The 26567-nt window shown below is 41.7% G+C and overlaps 1 protein-coding gene across 1 annotated transcript; it reads right to left on the bottom strand.

Annotated features, from left to right (window-relative positions):
* Positions 1-1224: 1224 nt before the first annotated feature.
* Positions 1225-25545, bottom strand: CD19 (CD19 molecule). Its single transcript, XM_089481097.1, has 17 exons — positions 25446-25545; positions 23533-23781; positions 21221-21517; positions 19155-19265; positions 17323-17371; positions 15806-15879; positions 14818-14937; positions 13494-13544; positions 12651-12710; positions 10948-11010; positions 10772-10840; positions 10114-10185; positions 7945-8013; positions 5694-5783; positions 4508-4588; positions 2216-3682; positions 1225-1580 (listed from the first exon to the last, which is right to left on the bottom strand). The coding sequence occupies exons 1-16, from the start codon at positions 25543-25545 to the stop codon at positions 3600-3602; spliced, it is 1638 nt and encodes a 545-aa protein (XP_089337223.1). The 3' UTR covers positions 1225-1580; positions 2216-3599.
* Positions 25546-26567: the final 1022 nt, after the last annotated feature.

Below are 26567 nucleotides of genomic sequence, written 5' to 3' on the forward strand. Positions count from 1 at the left end.
ATAACTAGAAATATGTCAGCATCATCTGAACACAATTTTAAATTATCTAGACACAATTCTAAAAAGGCAGTGGAACTGTACAGCAGTGATAGGTAAAATGCAGTCCCTCAGGGTCCCTAACTCCTTGCACATACATGTACACAATTTTTGTTGGTCCAAATACTGTAGTCAATTATGCTGTTAACAAATCATCCTGAGAGGCCAGTTTGCTTCATCTAGGGGAAGGGAATAACCCATTTTAGGCATCTGGTTCTTTAAAACCAGAAATTAAATCAGAACCTAAATAGGGGAGGCCCTTTAGAGCTGTGGCACTGATGGTGGTGGTCCAGGGACTGATGCTAGCCCGAGGGCTATTGGCTTTTGGTCCATGGTGAGTTTCCAGGAAATAAATATTTGTATACAATGGGCACAAGCAAGGTTGCTGGTTTCTAGCACATTGGGGAGGGGGGATCATGGTGGGGGGATCCTGCATGGCAGAGCACTTAAAAAGCACTGCCCTAGAGGTTGTGATTGGCCTTTTGGAGTGGCCAGCTTCCAAGGTCCTGACAGATAAGGCTCCCTGCATCTTTGAAAGTTGTGCATCCTTGCTGTACAATAAAGTTATATTTCTCATGAACATGCCTAATTAAATTAACCACACGTTCTTCTGTTTACCCATGCCTGATTCCTACTCCACTCCTATACAGTTCCTTTGTTTAGAAGGGTGGAGCTGTGTTAGTCTGTTGCATGAGAAAGAAAGAAAGAAAGAAAGAAAGAAAGAAAGAAAGAAAGAAAAAAAGAAAGAAAGACATAAACACACACATACACAATCCTCTATGGAGAATGTGTATGTGTGTGTTTATGTATACTTACTAGGATTCCTCCCTCCCCATAAAGTAGCCTAAAAGATAATTAAGCTGCCTGCTAACTCTTCCATGTTAAAAATCATGAAATCTCCATATTTAAGAATATGCTGGTTTGGACAATACTGTTATTCATAAATTGGGAGCCTAAGTAACCAGAAGATGATTAAAAGGATCTGCAAGTTTTGACCATCTTATCTAAGAACAAATGAAAACCAGAAGGCAACTGATTTAGCTCAGGAAACATGGATATGGGAAGCAACAGTTGCACTAGAATACAGTATTATATATATATATATATATATATATATATATATATATTATTTTATGGGATATAGGATCTGCTCAAGCAAACTGCAATGAGAGAAACAAAGGACGTTATCAGACAAGGGAGATTGGAAGTATAATCCAATGGTAATCTGAACGCAATCATGGGGTTTAACGTTATTGCGTGATAGACTACCACATGCAATTTCGGGCAATGGGAAGTCAGTCCGAGCGCAATCATGGTTTCACGTTATTGCATGAGAGGTGATCACACGCAGTTTTGGGCAATGGCAAGCTATTTTCGGGCAATGGGAAGTCAGTTCGCATGCAATTTGAATTCACGTAAATTCGCTGAACTAGCGAATTCACGTGAATGAGTTTTGGCCCCACTTTCTTTTCATTCGAAATTAAGAGAAATTCCTCCCGTGTGATAAACTCCAAAGGGTTTGGGGTAAACACCTGTAGGTTAACCTTTGGAATAAGCTCCCTGCAGAGCTTCGCTCCGCCGCCTCATTAGCTGTTTTTAAAAAACAGCTGAAAACATATCTATTCCGGCTGGCCTTCCCACCTTAATTTGTTTTTCTATTCTTCCTGCCCCTTTCCCTTCTGACCCTGGATCGATGTACCTTTTTGCATTCTTCCTCTGCCCCTGATATGTGTATTTTTCTATTCCACTGTTTCCTGTTCCTGTTTTTTGTAGTAATGGTTTTAATTGTTATACACTGGTACCCCGGGATACGAACGCGCCGCGATACGAAATTCCCGGGATACGAAAAAAAAAAAATTAATTAATTATTTCCGGGTTACGAAGGTTTCCCCGGCTTGCGAAAAAAAGCCGGCGCTGTTTTAAATGGAGCCGCGGCGGAGCCGCGGCTTTTCCCCATTAGCGCCTATGGGGATTCGGCTAACGAAAGTCCCCCGGGTTACGAAAATGGCGCCGGAACGAATTAATTTCGTAACCCGGGGGACGAGTGTATTGAATTTTTAATCTGTATTGAAATGTTTTTTATAAATTTTGTAAGCCACCCTGATCATTTCCATGGAAGGGCGGGGTAGAAATAAAATTTATTATTATTATTATTATTATTATTATTATTATTATTAACTTTATTCACTTATAAAAATATACAGACATACTCTGGAATGAAAACAGTAAACAAAAGGGGAAGGCAAGCAATCCTATTTCCCTTCTTCCTGCTGTGGGAGCTGAAGGTAGTTTCAAAGAGGGGTCACTAAGTACCTATCGACTGAATCTGCACTTCAAAAATAATGCAATTTGACATCACCTTAACTGCCACATAACTCAATGCTACAGAATTCTGAGATTTGTAGTTTTGTGAGATATTTAGCTTTCTCTGTCAGAGAGCTCTGGTGCCACAACAAACTACAAATCTCAAGACTCCCTAGCACTGAGCAATGTCAGTGAAAGCAATGTCAAAGTGTATTATTTCTGTGGTACAGATGCAGCCATAGTCCTCCTACTTTTGTCTCCACTACCTGTGCTGATGACAGTACAAAAGCCTGCAGCTTCTTTTTCTGTTATGCAGAGGATTTCATTCATTGCAACTCTGCTCTCCCAAAAATCAATATACACAATTCCTGACTTTAAGGCTGATTTGGCCTTTCCTCACCACAATCCCACGTGACTTTTGCCTTTTTAAAAATGTCATGCAAGCAACATGTTTACTGGGCTAAATAGTAAACTTTCAAGAAAAGAAAAACCAATGTCTTTTTACTTCAAATGGTGCTCCAAGACAAAGATAGGGAATTTAGTTTAATAATCATCATGGAGGACAACCAATTTGCACAGCCAGCTGGAGTAGGCAAAGACAACTTCATAATTGTCACATGAGCTGGCAATCAACACCTTGCATAGCTTGATACTGTCAGTAAGAAAAACTGGTTGCACCTGAGCATCATTCTCTGAACATAATTTTCTACATGTGGCCAACGAGTACAACATTAAAGGGTCACCACTCAAACCACTGACTATCTAGATCAGAGTAGACAACTATGACTCTGCAAATGCTGTTGGACTGCAACTCCCATCATTCCTCACCACTGGCAATACTGCCTACATCTAATGGGAGTTGTAGTTCAACACCACCATCTGGAAGACCACAAATATTTACCTTGGTCTAGATTCACCTATAAACAGGTTTTTACATGGTGGTTTTTTTTAAAAAAACACATTTGACCAGAAATGACCCCCTCTCCCCCCGCAAAAGTTAATTTATACATATGAAAGTCATTTTGCTTTCTCTGTCAGCCCAGTTTCAGTTCTCTAAAAATAAAAACAGAACTATTTGCTTGTCTCCAGCCAAACGTTTATACTTCCCATACTGCTCCATTGCTTGAGTCAAACCAAAAGTCCAATTTCCCTCCTCTAGTCCAAGGGAAACCAAGGCATTGTTCCAAATTTTGAATTAAAGTGTCTTGGCCTGAGAAAGGAATTGCAAAAGGTGAAATGTCCCCATGCTTTCGCTAGTTCTAGTCTGAGCACAGTTGCCCCCCTGTAAGGTCAACATTGAACGGAATGGGCCGATGTTGCCATGGGGATCCATAGGCCACACCTGTCGAAGAAACAAAGAACAAGATGGAGACAACAATGAAAAATCCAGTGTCACAGCCATTTGTTTTGGCCTGGGTTTTTCACTGATCATCATTCTGTGCCAGTGTGGGCAATCATACTGGGCATAGAATTCAGCAATGTGAAAATCTTAAATTTTATTTCATTTATATATATATATATATATATATATATATATATATATACATACACATACAGTGGTGCCTCGGGTTACGAAATTGATTCGTTCCGCTGTCAATTTCGTAACCCGAAAGGCTTTCGCAAGCCGAATCCCCATAGGCGCTAATGGGGAAAAGCCGCGATTTGGTGTAAAATAGCGCCGAAAAGCACCAAAAGTTTTTTCGTAACCCGAAAAAACTTTCTTAACCCGAAACAGTTTTTTTAAATTAATTTTTTTCGTATCCTGAAAATTTCGTAAGCTGGGTAATTCGTATCCCGAGGTACCACTGTATTCCCAAGTCTCTAGACCTGTGGGTATAAAGACAGACATGAAAGTAAATGGGCCCTGGTGGCGCAGTGGTTAAATGCCTGTACTGCAGCCATTCACTCAAAACCACAAGGTTGCGAGTTCAAGACCAGCAAAAGGGCCCAAGCTCGACTCAGGCTTGCATCCTTCCGAGGAGGGAGCTAAAATGAGTACCCAGACTGTTGGGGGCAAAGTAGCTTACTTGCTAATTAGCTTACTTGCTGTTCACCGCTATGATCTTTGGAATAGCGGTATATAAATAAAAAAAACAAAAACAACATTTGAAAAACTGAAAATGCATAGCTGCACAATATTTACACTTTCCAATCCCACCCACATTACCTTCCGCATGTGGATCCAAGTTGCCTTCATGCCGTGAATTTAAACTGTTGGGGCTTTCCATGTTTTCATAGGAATCAGCATCTGTAAAGGAGACCTGGCTAGAAATGAACTAATCTCTTAATCACAATTTCTTGAACAAAACCTACAGAACCTGGGATAATAACCCAGTGTCACAGCCATTTGTTTTGAGGTGTCTACAAACTATACTGTTGCCAACATCTCCCCTTGATAATAAGAAATGAAGAAGGTTCTGCTTTTTCTGCTGTTTATGAGGACCCAAAAACCCTAAAGGCACCAGATCCTGTATGATTCTGAAAGGTAAGCAGAGTCAGCAGTGGTTAGTATATTGGTAGGAAACCGCCAATGAATACCAGGTGCTGTGGGCTATATTTCAGAGAAAGGAAGTGGCAAGACCACCTCTGAATATTCCTTGCCTAAGAAAACCATATAAATTTGTGGCAATGCCATGAGGCACTGTAGTGATCGAACGTTCTTCACCATCTAGATTTTGCATTAGCATGCATGCAGCTTTCAAAAGCCAAGGAACTCTGCCAAGAAAAAGAGTTGCCAGGTGACCCTTATTGTAAGGGTTGACCCTTATTTTAGGATTGGAAAGCTTATCCCTTTTAAGGCTGGCAGGTGTCCTTTATTACAAAAAGATATTTGAGGGTTAGAAAGCTTTTTCTTTTATTTAAACTGAACAAGATTCCACCCCCCCACCCCCCCAAAAAAACCACTTTCACTTTGGGATGCAAGCTCTTCATAAAGACAAAAATGTATGCATCATATAATTTAAGAAAATTAATCTTACAGAGAAACACATGGCTAACTTCACTGAAATTAATACTTTAATTTGATATATAGGTAGTACATGACTTTTAAATAGCTGTTTTCTGATTGTTAACCCTGGATGTCATGAATTTCATCTGTTTCTTACTACTGTTTTGAAAACTTGGTAACACTAACTAAGAATTATAAACCCATCCATCCTGTTTTGTTGCTTTCCCTGCAGGTTCAGTTTTGTTTCTTCTTGCTTCTACTGGTAACAGTATTACTCATATGAATATATGAAAGAACAGAGTTAGGAGACTCAGCCATTAAAGCCCACACACCACCTTCTAATACAGTAACCATGTGGAGACCTAGGGTACCTTTGTTTTCAAACTGCTGGAGGATTGACACTCACCTTCCTCATTGCTTGTATTGGGGTGCAGATGAAGAGGCTTGGTAGCAGTTTGGGACAAAGACCCATTCATCTCTTCATAGGACTGGGAGCCTGAGTCAGGAAAAAGGAGAACCAGTTCAGACAAGGCTGGATTAATTTATGCCAAGCATACTACAGAGTTGAGCCCCAGACAAATGGAGTTTATTTATCTGGATTTAACTAGAATGCTAATGTAATATGTTTGTTCTCAACATAGGTGTTATGCAAAAATCTGGGGTCCTGGGAAGGCACCCACAAATAATTTTTAATAGGGGAATTAATTTAGCTCAGTTAACTATACCTTTGGCTGGGGCAGCATTTAGCCTGGGATCTTAACCCTTTTTATACCAGTTCCAAATCACACAAAACTTCAGAGGCAATTCCAAAAAGGTTTTGTAGTTTTATTAATAAAACAACCAATACATGAACGCACACACATTCTCACATACTTACTTTTTTCACAAGAACTAACGAAGCAAAGCTGGGAAAAAGGGAAAAGTGGAGGCCTTACTAATTGTGATACTGTACCGATCCTGAAGCTTGGTTCCAATCAATAGGTGTCCAGAATGGAGATGGCTCGATAGCCTCCGCAGCAAGTGAGGTGGCCAGCTTATTGAGGAATCTAGCAGACGCTGGACAGAGTGTCCTACTTCCAACTAATCCAAATTGCTGGTGTCTAGGTAGTGGTCTATATACTCAAAATCATGTCCTGGGGCAGTACAGTAATCTCAGAATGAATGGATTACCTCACTGCTAAATGGTGTTCCCAGGAGAGAAGAATGGTTGTGAGATTGAGGAAATATTTAGACAATTGGCATGCATATTTCAGACTGAGGAAAATCCCTTCTGTTAGGGAAAAGCCCTTTGTCTCTGTGTGCACTGACACCTTCTTCAGTCATAATTCCACCATTGCCCTCTATAGCAAAAGGGATTATGCTGATGTCTTTGGGTGATCTCATTGTGGAGGGTGCTCTTGCTTCCTCCCTTGCTAGAACCAACTGAATTTCCCTATATGTTATGGCCATGTTTATGCAATGGGGTGTTTTACAGGTCACTCATCTCAGCGTCCCTTTTAGTATTAAGTTGATATTAAATATGAGAGGGGTGATTGGGGACCCGATCCTGGGGTAACATAGGTCTTTGGGAAATTCCCCACCATCTAGAACACAGGTGGGGCCCACAAGCAGCTTTTGCTGTCCCACACTTCCTAGGTTGCCCTATTTCTAGCAAGACAAGACAAGACAAGAAAGCACAAACTGCCTCCTGAAAATCCTGAGGTGACTCATCATAGATTCTATGACACATCTTTTAAATCTTTTGCAAGCATCCCTGCACTGTTTAACATTGCTATTATTTTTCAAGATCAGACAATTCCTGTTTGGTCTTGGTGTTCTTTTTGGTGGTCTATGTGGCCCTCCATAGAGTTCCAAGGGCAGAAAACTGAGCCCTGAACTTGCCACAGTATCCCATCCCTGATGCAAAATGTAGTGTCTGTTTTGACTTCAAGGAAGAAAAACAGTGTCACTTGCCAAGGAGAGACAAACTTGGAAGGTCTGCTACGTGACTGAGGACGCAAGCTTTGAGGATGCATTTCTCTGCCAATGGCAATGGTCAAGACTGACAGAAATGTGGCTTCATAGATCAAGATGGGTCTTGCAGGGGGAAACAGAGAACATTTGTGGTGGGTCTGGGGCCAAGGTGAGCAAAGCATAGCATGCAGCCCTTGGGACACCTAAGTGTGGCTCCTAAAGCCCACAAAGTGCCAGGACCACCCAACATCTTTAAAAAAAAAAACATTGGGTTGCTTGGGGGTGATCTTTTGCCTGAAAACAACCCAAACACCTCTTATCTCCCCTCTAAATGCAGTAGGATGGGAGCTATCCTGTAGTGTGAACTATCAGATGATCTAGGTGACCACCCACTAATATGGTCTTCCCCTTCCATTCTCCCTCCCCCAGCCCCAATTCCACCATAATCCAAATTTGTGGGTCCAACTACATGCTTTAAACACCCAGTTCTTCCCAAAAACAGTGGAGTAAACTAGAAGTTTTTATATATCACCTTATAGCTGTCAGGCATAAAAAAGGAGTGTTTTCAAATCAAAAGGAGAGAAACACAGTGTGTTCCAACAGGACTGAAATTGAGGTAAGGATGCATTATTTAATCTGTGTAGATTCAGCCTAAGATTACTTTCTTCCTGTGAGTCAAAGAAGTTGCTATGTTTTATGCTTACCTGTAGAAGTCTCGCTGACACCATCCTGTTTATCACTGGGAGGGTCCAGAGCCAAGTGTATACGTAAACCTGGGGCAGAGATAGACAATAGCAGTCAATGCCATTTTAGATTACATCCAAACAGAAGAAGCTCATAAGAAAATAAGATAATAAGAATGTATGCAGTACAGTGCTGGGTGTCCCATGTTGGCCATCTAGATGCCTGAGGGAAGCCCACAATAGACCTTTCCTATTGAACAATAGTCCTTTCCTGTTCCCATTACCCAACAACTGTTATTTTAAGTCTGTTTCACATGGACAGTGCAATATAAGGCCACCATGAATTTGAGCCACCATTTCTTAGTCATTGTATTCCAAGGAATCAGCACTGATATGGCCTCATCTGGAATCACTATCTTCTGTTTAAAGAACTACATTTCTCAAATAGCACCACTGAAAAACTGAAAAGGAGTCAGATGTAGGGTTACCATACGTCAGGACCGCCAAACCGGGACAAATGTAGGACAACATTTTCAAATTTAGGGCTTTTTTTAATGGAGGACACCTCGCGCCCCTTCCCAGCCTCTAAGGAGACCGAAGCCTCCTTAGAGGCCAGGAAGGGGCGCAAGGCACCCTCCATTTAATCCTACAAAAAAATAGTGTCCCTCCTTCCTGGCCTCTGAGGAGACTGAGGCCTCCTTAGAAGCCAGGAAGGGGCGCAGGGGCTGGCCGCGATGCCGTGATCACGGCCGGCCTCCTCCCTCTTCCCTGGCTTCTAAGGAGGCCCAGGCCTCCTTAAAGGCCAGGAAGGCGTGTGGGGGTCCGCCGCGATCACGGCCGGCCTCCGGGAAGGAAGGAGGAGGCCGCAGGGACGCGGCGGAGGGTGATGCCACCTCTACCTTCCCCTCCTCCGCCCCAGGCCTCGCTGCCCTCCTCTTCCTCCGCCTCCTCTGCGTGGCCATGCGCGGTAGAGGAGGAGGAGGGCAGCGAGGCCTCGGCTGCAACCGGAGTTGTCCTGGTTTTTGGCGGCACCCGTGACGGGAGGGGACGGTGCCGCCAAAACCGGGTTGCAGCCGGAATATGGCAACCCTAGTCAGATGTGATCTATAAAGTTGTGATATTATTTGTCAGCATGCTCTAAGCCGCAACACCATTACCCCCTTGAATATTGCTTCTTTCCACCTGCCAGTGGACATCTATGCCACAAACATACAAAGGTTCTATACCAAAAAACTCCTTGGAATTCAATTTAGTGTAAGTACCATAAATTCTCTCATTGAGATCTACACCTCCCTTCTCAAAATTATAGTTCCTGCAGTATCACAGAGGAGAGAAAGTGACTGCTAAACCAATGTTAGATGAACAAAAGTGCAGATACACCTCAGTGTTGACACTGATATGCACTTCCCCACCCACTGTCTCTGTTTTATTTCCAGTATGGTATAGCAGATAGGGTTTCACATTAACTGAGGGGTGGGGCAGGGTTTTCCTGTTTCACATCTTTACTCAAACATGATGCTCACTGCGTAACCCCACAGTAGTCTCCTTTTCTCAGTCTAGTCAACATCATAGTGTTGTTATCAGGATAAAATGGGGGGAAGAGATTGTGTATGCTACACTAAGGTCCTTAGAAGAATATCAAGATTAAAATGTAGCAGTGGCACCAAGATATACTGAAGTAATATTTGTTACATTTGATATCCTACCTTTCCTCCAAAGAGTTCAGATCAGTACACATGGTCCACCTCCCCATTTTTATCTTCACAGCCACCTTTGCCCTTATCACATCACACTGTTACGGTACTACATTCCACTTTGACAACGTCCTGTGGAATTCTGGAATTTGTAGTTTAGTGAGGCCAAAGAGCAATCTGGGTGAGAATTCTAAATGTCCCTCCTTAAAACTACAAACCCCAGGATTCCAAAGGATGTTGTCATGGCAGTTAAAGTGGAATATAGCACTATAACAGTGTAGTGTAATGGGCCTAACTGGTGAGGTAGGTCTGGCTGAAAGAATCCCTAACAAACTACATGTCTGAGCAAGGATTTGAACCCATCAAGCTAGTCCATCCTTCTAACCACTAGTCAACACTATTTCTTCGAAGCCAATGCCAAAAGATAAAGATCACACACTAGATTTGTAGGGCTTAAGGAAAGTGCTGTGGATTTTGCCTTTTCCAGATGCAGTACCTGCTATCAGGCGCATGGCACCAGGGCTCATAGGGCTTTCCTCTTCTAAGTTCTCATAGTTCTCACCATCAGCTGAGGAAACACAAAGAGTCCAACCATCAATGGAACTTAGTGGCTTTAAGTGATCAAATACACTTGTCATTAGTAGTAATACTTTCAAGCCCCTTTGAAAGTATTTTCCTTGGGTCACTGCTAATAGGAGGATGGAAGGGAGAAAGTTTGCATTGCATGTTTGTTTGCTGGTGATAACAGGACTGTGGTGAGGCCTGAAGGCCACTGGGGACAATAATATGCACTGAAGGTCAGTGTGAAATGACTGAAGGAAATGTTACTATGGGAATATTTTTTGCCTTATTTCTAGGCCAAATTCAACAAGGTTCTCTCCCAAACCCTTCCTGTCTTCCAAACCACCCAGTCCCAACCAGGATATATTGTTCCAGTGATATTTATTCTTGACATGTTTGAAATTTAAATACTCTTCCCCAAAGGAAGTTGTTCCGTCAGCATATCATAATTGCAGATATCTTCACTTGAATGAACAGTGTAGCTTGGAATAAAGAATACTACATTTACTATATAGTTGTTTTTGTTTATCAGATTTCTAAGCATGCTGCTTTGATGGGTTGCTCCTGTTTTGATTTCAAACCCCCAATGTTACCTTCATCAAGTGGATCTTGGGGCAGGATTTTGGGAGCCTCTGGGTCTTTATTTGCATAGCATACATCAGCTGTGGGTCACAAGAAAGCAGTGGGTCAGAAAATCAGGTCAAAATAGTGCCATGACAGTTGCATTTCTCTTCCTCTGGTGAACATCTCCTACTTCCCAGTCTGTTACCTGAGACCCAATTGTGAGAGCCAGATTTCACCTTGCTGTTTTTATTTTCATATAGGGAAGCATCTGTGGAAGGAAGAACAACAGTTGTTGGTGCATAAAGTCTCAGAAGAAAGAGAGGATATGTACAGAAACTGGGAGACTCTCATACACACACACACACACACACACACACACCACCTGCTTCTCTGAATAGAGTGGCAAAAGGCAAGAACTTAGTCCATCCCGAGAGAACTTAAAAGAAGCACCAACTCCCTCTACATAGCACCACTTCTGGCCTTTTTGAATGTTTGGGTGGGAAAATGGCAGTGGTGGTGGATTTTTGGCACTTCTCCTCAAAGGAGTATTAAGAGAGTAGAGGGGGGTCAGTGCTTCTTTTAAGTTCTCCCAGGATGGACTAAGTTCTCACCTTTCAGAGAAGGGGATTCCAGGGAGCTTATTCCAGCAGTGGGAATCAAGCTTTAAAGGATTTGAATAAGACATTTGTGTATGTCTGTCAGCTTTTCTAGGTTAAAATCAGACAATGTTATCACATTAAAATTAAAGGCTGTAATCACAGCTAATGAGGCTGCCATTTTCTTTGCTTTACCTTTACATTCTTTTTAACATGCGTGCATTTTCTTAGCCCCACCCATGCTTGGCCACCTCCACCACACATTGCACAGCCAACATTTACTGTTGTTCCCGCATCCATCCACTCTTTAGTATGAGCACAGACAGTTAATGTCTGCTAGAATTTTGTTAAGTTCTTTGGCATCGTTTTCCTTTCCTTCATCCTTTACATACTTTGTTACAGGCCTTGACTTATCCATGGATCATATCAAAATCTATAATTTTGGCCCCCAAACCTAAGCTTATACATGAGGTTAACTTATACACAAGTATAGAAGTAAGTGGAACAGTAATATGACTTGAGAAATTCTGGGACAGACAAATATATACAGGATTCAGTTCTGCCCAAAATATCAACATGATGTCTCCCCAAGCTAGTCAGAGGAAAGGCAGGACATAATTCTAATTAATAAATAATGGAAATAAACTAATAGAGTTTAGCGCCTGCCTGGATCAAGGCCTGGCTGAGACCCAAGAGGTCGTGCTTTCATAGTCTTTAGCTCCCACATAAACTCTCAGTCTGAACCAATCTGCTGCTGAAGCGAGAGGATATTTGAGATAGTCTGCTTTAGCAGAGCGCATCTCCATAAAGAAGGGGAAATGAACAATGTCCCACCCAATTCTAGCCTCTTTTACATCTTGATAACAGGGAGGGAACTTCCATCTCACAAACCAGCATCCCTTGGCCCCTTCCCTCCTCTAAATATTTAACAGTGAGGCTGTTTAATCCATCACAATGTCATCCTCTGTCCTCATGTGCACTTCTTTTAAGGAAATCCTCTCCACTTCCCAATCTAATGTCCTTGTTTGGATTGTACGTCCATCTGTTCATTCTCCTTCCTTTAGAATCCAGGATTCTAAGTTTTAACTCCAACATGCCCCCGAATTCCTTCATTAATAATAATAAAAAAAACCAACTCTTAACAATTAGAATTCCATTCCCACAAAAGCCAGCCTGCTTTAGTAGCTGTCCATAAATAACAAGTTTTTTTCTTTACTAAGCTGCGGGAAGGAAAAGTCTAGCCATCTTTCCTTACAAAAGACCAGTGGTGAAGCATGAGCATGAAAATTTGTAATGATCAAGGAGTTTGCACCTTTCGGAAGCATTTCTCCCTGTTTCACTTCTTCCTGGGTGTTCTCATAGTTGTCATCATCTGAAGCATGAAAGGATTAGGGTGATTAGGTTTGCCTACTCTTTCATCAACCTAACACACCATGTTTCCTCACCATCACTATTTTTTTCCTTCTGCTGTTAAGCTATAATTTCTCCACTAAACAGCCCACCTTGCTTCTGGTCACTATGCTCAACATCCACCTTAGTTGAGTCTTCTTCTCTTTGGACACTGGTTGTAAGTCATTCTTTTTCATATCAGTGGGAATCATGTGGGCTTCTAGATACTGAAGGGCTCTAATGTGTACTAACATAAATACATAGAATTCCCCCACCACACACACACACCAATGTGGAGGATCTTTGCATATAGCTATGCAGAGCACTCATCCATGCTAGCTCAATGTGTGAAAGAGTGGTGGGAATCATACTGCCCTCTTAATGTCATTGTGAGCATTTCACCCTATACAGAGCAGCATATAAGGATCCCAATATAGGCAACCTGAATGCAGAGCATGAAAGAGGCAGTGATCATGCTGGGAGATTTGGATAAGGTACCAAGCTGATCTCTTTCATCCCCTTGTACTTGTACTTGTGCTTGTACTGTACTTTCCTCAGCCATCCTACTGTAACATGTCTGCAGCATATACACTGTTTTACCAAGGGCATAAACTACTCCCTGACCATGCCGTATTTATATGGCTCAACTGGATTAAATAGTGAGGGGGGTTGTTGACTGAAATGCATGATATTCAAAGTAAGTCTGTAGCTTAGGGGATCTAAAGGTCACTTTACAAACTGCTTCCCTATATCACCCCTAATTTACCACCTGATTTGTGTTCTGTTTCACTGTCAGGGCACTCGTACTCTTCTTCATCTGGGAGAGAGGGAAAAGAGAGAAAGTGGGAGGAAGAAAGTGAAAAGGTTCATCAAGTTTGATAGTGCAGTACCCATTTGAGAGACAAGGCTATACCATCCATCCATTCCAAATGTAACTACAGAAGCAGATAAAAGGGTGAAACTCTTCCTAAATTTTACCACTTTGCATTGCTATTGGAAGATGGCATTCTTCAATGTTTCTCTATGTTAATGAAACAAAAATAACACTTAATGCATAGAAAACTAGCTTATCCAGAAAACAGCTCTCATGCACCACCACTACCACCACCCATTTTAATTTTATGTGGACAGGAATTTTTCTCCTCGGCATATGGAAGCATTAAGCTGTGAGATTTCATTATTCTGTAGCCTGAAACAGACCAGTCCATGAACAGTTTACTGCATCTGATGCATGGGTGAACTGAACTACAGTTCCTTTTTCTTTCATCCTACTGCTCTACCAATAGTTGCTGTTTCTGCAGGACTATGCTCTGCATATGAACATTAGCAATACAGCTCTGGATTGGAGTAGAGAAACCTGTTGGCTGCTTGCATCAATATGCACTCTGCACAATGGAAGGTGCCTTATATTGCCATGCACCACAATACATTTCTCCTTACATGAAATGGAGGTTAATCTCCCCCCTCCTTCAAACAGGTTTAACCATTTCCTGTGCAATGTTCTACATCTTGCCCGCATTTGAAAAGACCAACCACAGACGTACATTTTTGTCTACTGTTTATTTCCCCCTTCCCACCCTTGCAGATTTTAATTTGCAAGAACTAGCAATTCCTAAGTACTTAGAAATATTTAGACCATGATACATCTTACAAATTAATCTGCAGCTATTCCACAGTCCCTGCTCACTTTAATAATGTTCCTCCTTGAGAACTTCTTAGGGGAATGTGCCCTATGGACAACTTCTGACTATCTCCTGCTCTGCCACACTCAATGGCAATAACTGGACATGTGCTAGGCCGAATAATTCCGGGTTAAGAACCTCATTGCACAAGGCAGGTAAATCAGAATTGTGTTACCCTGTGTGGAGGGTTTCACCCAAAAAGGGGTTCTGTGTTTGCCCCTCTCACACCAAAGGGGGAGAAAGGTTAACTGAAGGCACATATAACATCTCATCTGGTTTGGCTCCGTGATGTGATTCAGTGCTATTGCCATAATTCTAATTCAGTGCTATCACCATAATTCTAATTTGTGCTCCTTACAAACACCCTGCTCTTGTTCCTCCCACTGTTCCCCTACAACCTGAACAGACCTTCTGTGTTGATCGTGTTGGGTAAGATTTTTCCTTTCTGAAGTAACCTTCTGCCATTCCTTCTGGGAACCATGACTGGAAGGACATTCTCGTAGGAGAAGACATCCACTTGCTCTGGCCCTGGGGGTTGGGTAGGGTGAAAGAGTGTTGAAATATGAAAATATTATCCTCCAGTTTTTCAGTAACACCTTTCAAATAGATAGCTGTGTTAGTGTGCTGCTGCAAAAACAACCAAGAAACTTGCAGAACTTTTAAATGAATAAAACATGTAAGCTTCTAATGAAACAGATTCAGTCATGGAAAATGATTACACCAGTAGTGGGGAACCTATGTCCTTGTAGATATTTTTAACTATAACTCCCATCATCCCTGACCACTGGCCATACTAGCTAGAACTGCTGGAAGTTGGAGTCTAAAAGCATTTTAAAGTGTCACACGATTTGTTGCCGTTCTCCATGCATTAGCCAAGCCTTTAACTGCAGCTGCATGAGGAAATTAGCACAAAAGTTCTAGAAATCAGGATGACTGCAACAGTCTGCCATAAAAACAAAGGAAGCCATATTAATCCAAATAGGGACAAAATCCATGATCTAGCAATATTTCTACTTCAACTAAGCAAAATGCACAAAATTGTGAGCAAGTCTTTCTTTTCTCCAGAACTCTTCATCAGACTGGATATTATGCAAAGCTGGGAGGAGGAGACTTATTGCACTAGGGCAGTACTTCTCAAATAGTGGGGCGTGCCCCCCGGGGGGGGCGCGAGGCTCCGTAAAGGGGGGCACATTTGACCAATTTTATAGACAAATCATACTATTTACAGTCGCAAGGGGGGCGCGAAATGTTTTCTTCTTCCTGGGGGGGCATGACAGAAAATAATTGAGAAGCACTGCACTAGGGGGGAAAAAAGCTGAAATGGAGCCGGGGAGTAGTGCCTTTTCCTATGTCTTACTGCACGACATCATAACTCTCTGTCTAGTCATTAACTTACCATCTTGATTTGCTGGAGATGCCACAATCCCATTGGAGCCATGTGCCTTGCTCCTCTTAGCATAGAAGTACCCTCTGGAAACCAGAAAATCATAGAATACAAATGAATTAATGATACCAAGGCATGAATTCAACCCAAGCTGACTCATAAAGCCAGAGGGCAAGAGACTGAACATTAATGTGAAAAACAATAAAAATATAAACACCCCAATTCTATTTGCAGGGTTGTTGGAGGCCATCATTTATACGCAGAACTTGGGAAAATCACTTGTTTGGACTAGTTTCCAAAATCCCTCAAGCTCTGTCTATATACTAGGAATAATAATTATTCCCATGGAATGGAAGACATCATGAGCTACAGAGCTGAGTGTAATGTACAATGAAGATGGATGGACTTAGCACTAGCAGTAGTGCCATCAGGAAAGGATTTGAGGGCAACATGAGCAGAAGCAGCCTCGTTTTCATCAAGGCTGGCTTATCACCTGTTGAATTAAGTACAGTAAAACTGAGATTGACATTTATAGGGAGGAGACAGAATAAGAACATTGGGTGTAGAGCCTAAAAGTACTCAGCTACATTATTGGGGTTTGGATACTTGGTGGGATTTTTGCAGATGGGTAGGTAAAAGGTTCATATATACATACATTGTGTGTGTATGCACAGACACACACACAGTTCATTCACTGTGTTGAGACGTGGACTATAGCCTTCTTAGCCATGGCACCCCAATTGTGGACTGCCCTCCTTTTTCAGGCCTGATTGGCACCAACACTTATTTCATCAGGCACCATGTAAAAACCTGGCTATTCATTAAGTTCTTTGGGCCTTGTTAATTCATCCCAAATACTTTTTAAGCTGTTACACTGTTTTTAATTCATTATTATGTTCAATATGTTTTTAGCTCTTCAAGCTGCAGATGGCTGAATCTGTGGAGAAATAATCCATGGATATGGAGAGCTGACTGTATTTAACTTGTTGTTTTAATGTTTTTTTAAAGCTGCCCTGGGGTTATGGGGTTTTGTTTTTGTTTTAATATAGAGTGGGATAAAAACATTTTAATTAATAAATAATAAAAAAAAAATAGTATACCTGTCGTGCGTGTTGCTATCTGGCACACCACAGCCAATGTGAACGGTGCAGACAGGAATTTAAGTATACAATACCTTCATATGGACTCTACCCACTTACCATTCCAAAGTTCCCACACCCCCGCCTTCCCCTATGTTGTTCCTCTAGGGTTATCTAGAGCTCTCCTGCTTTCCAGCTCTATCTTGTGTGCAACAGAGGCCAACATCTTGGATTTGTCCTCTACAGCCTGGGTAGGAATTGTGCATCCTTCCAAATGTTGTTGTACAGCAACTTTCAACAGCTCTAGCCAGCCTAGTCAACCATAAGAAATGCTGGAAGTTGCTGTCCAATCCTCAGTACCCCCCCCCCCCGCTTGTTACCCATATTCTGCCCACAAATTTCATTGCTCCCTCCCATCGCCCTTACAGTCTTTCTCATTTCAATACTTGCCTCCTGGCACGGGACCTCAACTTCATCTGCTTTTTGCGAGCACAAATGGCTGAAAAAGAGAGAGGTAGATAGGAACGCTTGATGATATTTAAAAAATCCTCTCTCCCATTGCCACTTTGACATAATTGTCCATATTTGGAATGGGAAACTTTACCCATTTATGTATTTGGAGTAATGTGTCAGAGTTCACAAGCCAGCAGTCGTGGGACAACAAGACCCACACCCCAAAATGGATCTGGCCACCCCCTCCTCACTTCTCTTTCTCACTCACAGTCACTTATACACACATACAGGTACACTATTCATACTCACACACAAGAATACCCCATTAATTCATTCATTTGCTTACATGTGCTCAAGCACAGGTGTGCACACTCATACACTGAGCCATTTGCACTGATAGAGAAACCCAAATTGCAGGCAATTTTCCATCAAGGCTTTTTTTGCCAATGGAAACTTTAGTTTCTGGGGACATGATCTGAATAAAGACTCTGGAATGTGACAGTAAGAAGGGCTTTAATTCATTCCTCTCCACTGTTGTCTCAATCTGGATCATTTCCTTTTCTGCCTGTAATCTGTATAGCTAAATTCTAAAAGACCATGGTTATATCTTACATATTTTTTCTCTTTTTCTCTCTTCCCCTTCTTTTCACATTTATGATTTTAAAGAAATCAACAATTTAAGACAAGTTTACATCCATCTTGTACAGTTGGTTAAAAATAGGGTTTGCCATTTGAGTGCTCAGCTCATCCCCCACCGGTTAACCTTATCAGACTGCAGGATGTTTATAAAAGTTGTGTCTGGTCCATGGACTTATCCATATTGGATTCTGAACAACAGCACATCAGGCTCATTCACACAGGCCATTTACCACAGCTGGTAAATGTTGGGCCATACTGTTTCTGAAATTCATATTTTGTAACATTTCCAAACAGTTACTGTCAATCTTGCATCCAGTAATGCCCTAAATATACTGCGGTTTCATCCACTCTTTTCATCCACACTTGTAGTGTGGTTAAGGGTGGTATGGGTGGTTTCCTTTCCTCCCAGCCATCTCTTCATGAACTCAACACTTCACTGCTATGCTCCTCCCCTAGTATTTCCATTCCTACTCTGGAATATGTTTTTTAAAAAAAATATCTCTTCTAGTCATAGCACAAAAATGTCATAGAGTTTAAGCACTGTACAACTTTAACACTATTTGTAGAATGTGCAAGTTTGCAGAACCTTTGAAGGGTGGTGGCAGTGGCGGTGACGAATAAAGAAAAGCTCATACTATAAATGTTGTGCAGCACAGAGGAAGCATAACCAGTAACTGGAAATGTCATGAGGGAAGGAAGGTCAGAGTAAAATTTCAGTGGTAAAAGTCACACCCCCATTCAACATGTCACCAGATGATTTCCCAGAAGTAGATAAAGGACCAATCCAATAGATACAGACATGTGAATCTACTCCCAACTCTATCAGAAACTCTTGGGGAAAGGGCAAGTGGTATGTCATATGAATATTTCAAAAAATCCTGCTATGTACACTTATAACTTCCACCTAGTCCCAAAATGTTTAGCCAATCTGGATGAGCCCTTAAGAAGTAAAAACTATGGTAATTGACAAGGGTTATGTGGAAATACACCAAGATAAGAGAACTGTTTGGATGCTGGAAACAAAAGAATAATGTAGAACAATGACACACACACACCCAATTTGGCCAATCTAGATGAGACCACAGTTTTTGTTGGATATAGTAAATTTAAGATAAAGGCTAGGAGAATGTTACAGAATGAATATTATCATTATTTTCTGTAGCTGATCTTATCTGTATGCTTATACTTACCATGCCGGTGCCACAAGTAACAGAATAGGAGGCTTAGACAGACAACTATATATCCTAGTGCCACTGTCCAGATTATCCAGTGCTGGTGTCCAAAAACTAGCCAAAAAGTTCCTGTGGATTGTGGAAGTGGGACAAAAAAAGGAAAGAGTTAAGTGATTCTGCAGTTATCCGTGCCTGTATTAGAGCTGTGGGCCAACTAAAGAAATCTTAATTGATTCATCAGTTTTATGAGTTTCAAGTCATTTTATCACCCATCCCAAATGAGTATCCCCAAACTCTGCTGGGCAACAACTTCCATCACCCTGGGCAGCAGTCTAAGTGGTGGGTGTTGCAGCCCAAGTACACCTGAAGGGCCAAAATAAATCAATTAATTAAGTTTGTATAGCAGGCAAACCAATATTTCTGAAGCAAGAATTCACACATTTGGTAGCTGTTACTTGTTTAGAAGATGCATTTCCTCTGGTGTGTGGTAGGGAAAATGGAAAGGCCTCTTCTAGTATGATGCTTGCTACTTGCAATTTTTATAAATAGATTTATTGAAAATATTCTTATCAAAATCTGTTTCCCAACTGACCCCCCCGTCCTCCCCAGGTCGGCACGCATCCTGCCTTTCCACACGCCTTTCAACTTTCTTTGGACTTTATTACACACAGGCAAATTGCGGACAAATTGGTTAATTCTCGTGCAGAAACGGGATTTAAAAGTCCGCAAAAATAGGTTGTTTTTCATATGCGTTGATGTCAATGAGAAATAAAGCAACATTAATCCAAATGGAAAGTCAACAAACCCCCCTCCTTTTTACTTTTGGAAGTTCCTCAAAAGTAAAAAGAAGTTGGTTTTGTAGACTTTCCATTTAGATTAATGTTGCGTTCTTTCCCATTGATGCCAACATCATCTAAAAAACTACTCGCTTTTGCAGGTTATTGTTACTTTCTGTTTGGGTTAACCCCGAACATCATGTACAAAATAGCCCACTTTTGTGGGTTGTTTTCACTTTAAATCTAGTTTCTGCACGGGATCCATCCTGTATGTTAAAATCCTTTCTTTTCTTTTCAAATGTGAATGTGAGGCTTGAAGATGGCTGCCAACCTTTCAATAGTGCATTCACAAATGACTGGTGAAGGGGTCTGAGCAGGATTTCCTGTGATTAGGGGATGGGGACACAGTGCCTTTGCAAATACTGTACAAATATCTCCCTTATTCTCTCCATAGAACGTGACTTTTCTCATTGAAGAATTATCTTTGTTCCATAACAACCCTGAATATGTAAATAGATTTTGTCCCCATATTTAAAATTTGGTATTTCATCATGATACTTATTTTTAAAAACAATACCAACTTCAGATTTTAAAAAGAATAGCGTAGGAAAAAAATTCCAATCTGAAACTGTAGGTTTCATTTTCGAAAATCTGTTTACACTTCAAATTCATATTTGAACTTATATCCCAGCACAGGCATCCCTCTCCCACTACACTTATTCCACGTGTGAGCAGGCTTCAGGCTTGTGAGATCTACTTTACTTTTTCTAGAACCTGAAGCTTGCTAATTACAATCAACCAAAAATTCCATGGCATTTAAAGACTAACAAATTTATTATAGCATTTATTAGAGTCCAGTCCGTGAAAGTTCACACTAAAGTTGATGGCTTTCATCCCACAGGACACACCATTACCCATGAGCCATACAAATCTGTAGTCTAACGCTGGGCAATAGAATGACACAATGATGCTCTACAAGCCCAGGCCAATGAGAACCAAAATATAGCCATACTTTACAAGTCAAGAACTTAAGAGAAACATAATTAACCCAAGCCAAGGCATAGCAGCTGTGTGTTTTTAACTGCTATCATTAAAACAGCCTTTCCTAACCTAGCACCTTTCAGATGTGTTGGGTTGTAAATGCCATCATCCCCAGACAGTACAGATGTGAATAATGGACAGTGGAGTTCAACACAGTTGAAGGGAACTGGGTTATGGAAGGCCTGGCAGGAAGTAACAGTTACAGTCTACTGCAAAGCACTCAGCAATGATCTATCCAACAGATGCAAGTCTGTCTTCTTCCCATACCTGACTTTGCCATCACTTCCACTTGAAAATGGTGTTTGTAGTCCTTCCACTGGCAGGTGTAGTTTCCAGTATCATTGGAAGTTACTGATGGAAGGATTAAAAAAATGGCATTGGACCTCATGCTCACCCTGTAACGAGCAGAGTGCCATATTTCCACCTTCATCAGCACTGTCTCTTGAGCTAGTGAATCATGTTGAACCCAGGAAAGGGATGCCTCAGTCCAGTTATTAGGTATGGAGGCATCACATGGGAAGAATTCAGGATGTCTTGCTGGGTGAGAGATGTCCTGTGGGAGGTCTGCAAGGAAAAGTAATAATGAGAGCTTGAGCTGCTAGAACATAATTTTACATCATGCAAACAGAGACTGGATTTTTTAAATTTAAGAACAAGATTTGGTGTACATTTTTATTTAGATTGACACTCCCACAAACCAAATCTGAAGCCAGCTTTCCCCACAGTAGCACCTTCCATATGTTTTGGACTATATAATTTCCATTTGCTCCAGACAGCATGACCAATGTTCAGAGATACTGAAGTTTATCACACAGGCTCCTGGAACCGGCCTTGTGCGTTACAAAAGGGGCTGGGATGGGGCCGGAACGAGTGGGGGACACATTTTGCCACACACAAAAGTCCCCATTCCATTCCATTCCCTTCCGTTCCCTTCCCTATCCGTCCCACAGGAGACGATTTCTGAGAACTGTTCAGTAACCATTCTTAAAAATTGCCTCCTGTGGGATGGATGGGGAACGGAACGGAACGGAATGGGGACTTTTGTGTGCAGTAAAATGCGTCCCCCACTCTTTCCGCACTCATTCCCAGCCCCTTTTGTTCCATTCCCAATCCATCCCAGTGTGAGAAACTCCAATGTGTGGCTGCATTCCAAAATATCTGGATTTTTTTGTGACTGTGTCACAGCCTCTAATGGTATCAATTAACCTAGTGCAGAATAGCATTTGTGGATTTTATACTAGCCCAAAGGACAAAGGACAAGCCTGAAAGCTTAGGTGTGAGGTTGGAAGAGACATACAGATAGTTAAGTTGCTCTCTTCAAGAATCTGTTTTCTCCTGGAAATCTCATGGTGGAGCAGTACTGATTGAAGGGCAATGGATATGAGCCTCCATTTATGCTCATCCTGCATGTGAACACCTAAACAAGCTATGTATCATAAAACATACAGTGGACCCTTGGTTCACTGGGGTTGGTCCAAGACCCCCCATGGATACAAAAATCCATAGATGCTTAAGTCCCATTATAGACAATGGTATAGTAAAATTGTGTCCCTTATATAAAATGACAGTGTCATATTGATTCGGCTTTTTTAGTGTGGGTATTTTCAAGCCGTGGATGGTTAAATCCATGGATACAGAATTTATGGATACAGCCAACTGTACCTCAGCAAGGTATAATGACTATGACTCTGGAGACCAGGATTCAATTCCCTGCTTGGCCATGAAACCCACTGGTGATCTTGGACAAGATACATTCTCTCAGACTCAGGGGAAGATAATAGCAAATCTCTGAACAAATATTGTCAAGGAAACCCCATGATAGGTTCACCTTAGAGTCACCATAAGGTGGAAATGACTAGAAGGCACACAGCAACAAAAATCCTCCACTCTAGACCCTTGACCTTGTCAACTTGGAATATGGGGAAATGCCTGACAGCAGATCTCTCTCCAGAGTGTGTAACTGAGCTCTTTCCTAGCATCTGCTACTTGGTCCTTTATTTAATTGATATGTGAGGGACTGAATGAGAGATCGCCTGTATCCAAAGCATGTGCTCTGCCACTGAGACATGGTCCCTCCCATCAAGTTTCTTCATAAATCCTAGCCCCTTCCTACTTCCCTATCTTTGAAACCAGATTTTCAAACTGTGTTCAAAACAGATTGAAATAAAATGTTATACATCTCAAAACCATGTAGCTGATTACACTGGAAGATAGTATTTTGAAGTATTAATTGAGCCAAAGCAAATCCTTAGTTTCAATAAAAGAATGTCAGATTTTTGTACCAACTTTTAATATGACCATATTTATAATTATGCCCTTTTTACAAATAAATGAGAACACCGTATGTGTGACTTTCTCTTCTAGCATCACTAGATTGCCTTCCCCAACCTAGGTCCATCCAAATGTTGTGACAAAGCATTAGCCCCAATGAGCTATTGGGTGATGGGATTTGTAGTCCAAAATATCTGGAGGAAGCCAGGCTGTGAAATGATACCCTGGCCTAGAGAGTTTTATTGCAGGTTTTAAACAACTGCCACCACGATCAGGTTAACCGCATTTTGAAGAATAAGAATACTCACCAGTCCTGTTTGTGAGTGTGTGGTTTGTTCCCCAGATGCCGTTCCATTTACAGGTGAACCAAACATCATCTTGCCTGGAGGTGTTGTAGAGCAACAGTCCCCACATATCACCAAGTCTTGCATCTGACTGAAGGTACCGAACATATGTGTACAGCAGCAGTTCCCCAGATGGACTGACCCAAGTCAAATCCAAATAATCTGAAGTCAGTGCAGGGTCGAAATGGCAGGGCAGAAATACTGTATGGGACTCTGAGATAGAAGACAAAGAAATTAGGGTTTTGAGTGTAAATTCTCTCTTTGGCTGAAATGAAGAGATAATCCCTCTCTCGCTACTCAGATGTTCATTTAAAAGTTTAAGTAACTAGAAGCATCACAGGTTAGCATGTGAAATTTGGCAATAAAGCACCAGAAGGACTCTGGGGTGGGCATTTCAAAGCATGCCCAGAAGGGTCCTCTTTCTGGTTGTCATTCACCTCTGGTGGCAGTGGCAGCCAAAGTAAAACCTTAATTCAATGTTCAGCTAATAACAGTAATGGTAATAGTAATAGTAACAAATGGATTACAGTTCATGCTGACTGGGGAATCTGGGGGTTGTAGTCCAACATTAACTTTTTCATGGTCTGTAATAAGGATGTGTGTGTGTATATGTACCTTCAAGTTGCCTGTCAGCTTATGGTGACCCTATGAATTTCAAAGGTTTTTTTTTGGGGGGGGGGTTAGGCAAGAAATAGTGGTGGTTTGTCAGTTTTTCCCTCTAAATCTGACCCATAATCACAGAGGAGAAGGTGTCCCAAGCTATGTACTATGGGGGATGCAGTCCTTAAAATAATAATACCTGCATTAGTAACAGTGGCGTCACTAGGACTGATGTTAGCTGGTGTAGTAACTCATGGTGTCACACACACACCACTGACCTCCTTCCAAATCACACCCATAGAGAATCCTTAGTAATGTTTTTTGTACTAATTTACTCATAAATCACAATTTCCATATATTACTGAATGTAGTGGTTATAGTTGTGCCATAAACAACTAGCAAAATTAAAATTATGCCTTTAAATTACAATATCATAGGTACAGATTAAATGTGTTTTCTTATATATAGTTTCATGTGGTTAAAGTGAAAATTTGGTAAAATGTGATGTTTTTAAAGAAATTTTTAATTTTTTTTACCTGTGGCCTCTCCTTTCTCTTCCCACTGAGCCTCACCCCCGTCCCAATATCTATTCAGCATTTTAAAGAGATGCAGACAAATGCCACAGTCCGTTTCTGCCAACATGCGGGTGTTTGAGGTGCAGTGGTGTCACACACCCTCTTAGGGTGTCACCTGTTGTGGTCTGAACCCCTGTACTCCCCTACTGACGCCACTGGTTAGTAATTCCATCCTGGTTTTTGCCTTTGCTGAAAATTATCTTGTCTAAATCCACTCACAACTAATATTAGTTTAATAACAGAATTTCTGATCGCATCCCTTCCTGAAAAATGACAACACTAATGACAATGATGATCACAAATAAGTGTTTAAGTTACAAAGATTTTTTTAAATGGCACCAGTTTTCAGTCTCAAAGACATGCCCCAAAAAAGGAAGTAAAAAAAAAAGCTTTAAAAAGTCAAAATGGGGGGGGGGGGGGGGGTGTCAAGGTTGATAAGGAAAAAAAATCAAAATCAAGGAAATTCGGGTGCCACACCTTGACAACCATAAACTATGTCCTCTGAGCAGGAAGCCTCCCTACTTGCTAATCCCAGATACTTAGGAGCTGGCCATGATGAGATGAAGGTATTCTGCACATGCTCAGAGGCAATCTATATTCTGCTACCACTTTACTGTTCCTGCCCCCCTCCAGATCAGGAATCCATCTCCTTCCAACTAATCCCCTCCGTCATCCCCATCTATCTTAATCTGTGGGACCCACCTGTTGCTTTGATAACTTGGCTCGGTGTCTCCTGAGCTCCTGTGGCTGGTCCCCCCGAACTCAGCCACAGCAGAAGCAGGTAATGCAGCACAGATACCATTGCCTCCTTCCAGCCAGCCCCACTACATGCCAGTCCCTGGGTAGCTGGGCGCAGTGAGGCCTAGGCATGAGCCTCAAAAGGGCGGTCTTTCAACCACTTGCTGTTTTAGCAGAACAAGGGGCCTCTCTGGAGCGTGACTCTACTTCCCATCATGTTCCCTTGAGGGCTGAACAGCTGCCCCAAGGGAGGGGAGGGGACAGCAACAAAAACTAGGCAAGCACAAAGAAAAATGAGAGTGGAACCTTTTTTGTGTGAGATTGTCCCTGTGAAGTTTATTTTCTTTATGCTTAATTTCTTGTCAACATTTATATTGCCACCGTTCTCTCCGGAGCATTTGAGGCAAGCTACAGTCTATGAAAACCAAACCACAAGTAAAAGTTACACAATACCAAAACTGAGCAGAAATAGCAGACCAAATTTAATCAGAATGGCTCCTTCAGACACTTTTTAACCCATACTCCCCAGTCTGTGAGAGCCAGCGTGGCATAGTGCTTTGAAAGTTGGGCTATGACTCTAAAGGATTATGGTTCAACTCCTAGCTCAGCCATGAAACCCACTGGGTGACCTTGGACAAGTCACATGCTCTCAGCCTCAGGGGAACATAGTGGCAAAACCTCCTCTGATTAGATCTTGCCAAGAGAACCCCCTTCTCCTTTTGTGTCATGTCTTTAGATTGTAAGCCAGAGGGCAGGGAACCGTCTATTACAGGGGTAGGCAACCTGCGGCCCGCGGGCCGGATGCGGCCCGGCGAGGCCTTGGGACCGGCCCCAGCCCAGTCCTGCCGCCGATTGCCGCCGGGGCCTTTGGTGTCTCGCGCGAGGGGCATGGTGGGGCAATTGTCTATAGAAGCCTCAGAAACATGCATTTATCTTCACATTTTTTAAAAAATCAGCAAATTTTTTCACGTGTCCTCCATTTTTTATTTAAAAAGTGCCCTCCGTTTGAAAATTTTGTCCTACATTTGTCCCAGTTTATTTATTTATTTAATTTTTAAAATGGTTATTTAATTATTTATTTTTTGG

This window comes from Sceloporus occidentalis, unplaced genomic scaffold (assembly GCF_023333645.1).
Source record: "Sceloporus occidentalis isolate IW3139 unplaced genomic scaffold, rSceOcc1.0.p SCAF_14, whole genome shotgun sequence".
Classification (NCBI taxonomy): Eukaryota; Metazoa; Chordata; class Lepidosauria; order Squamata; family Phrynosomatidae; genus Sceloporus; species Sceloporus occidentalis.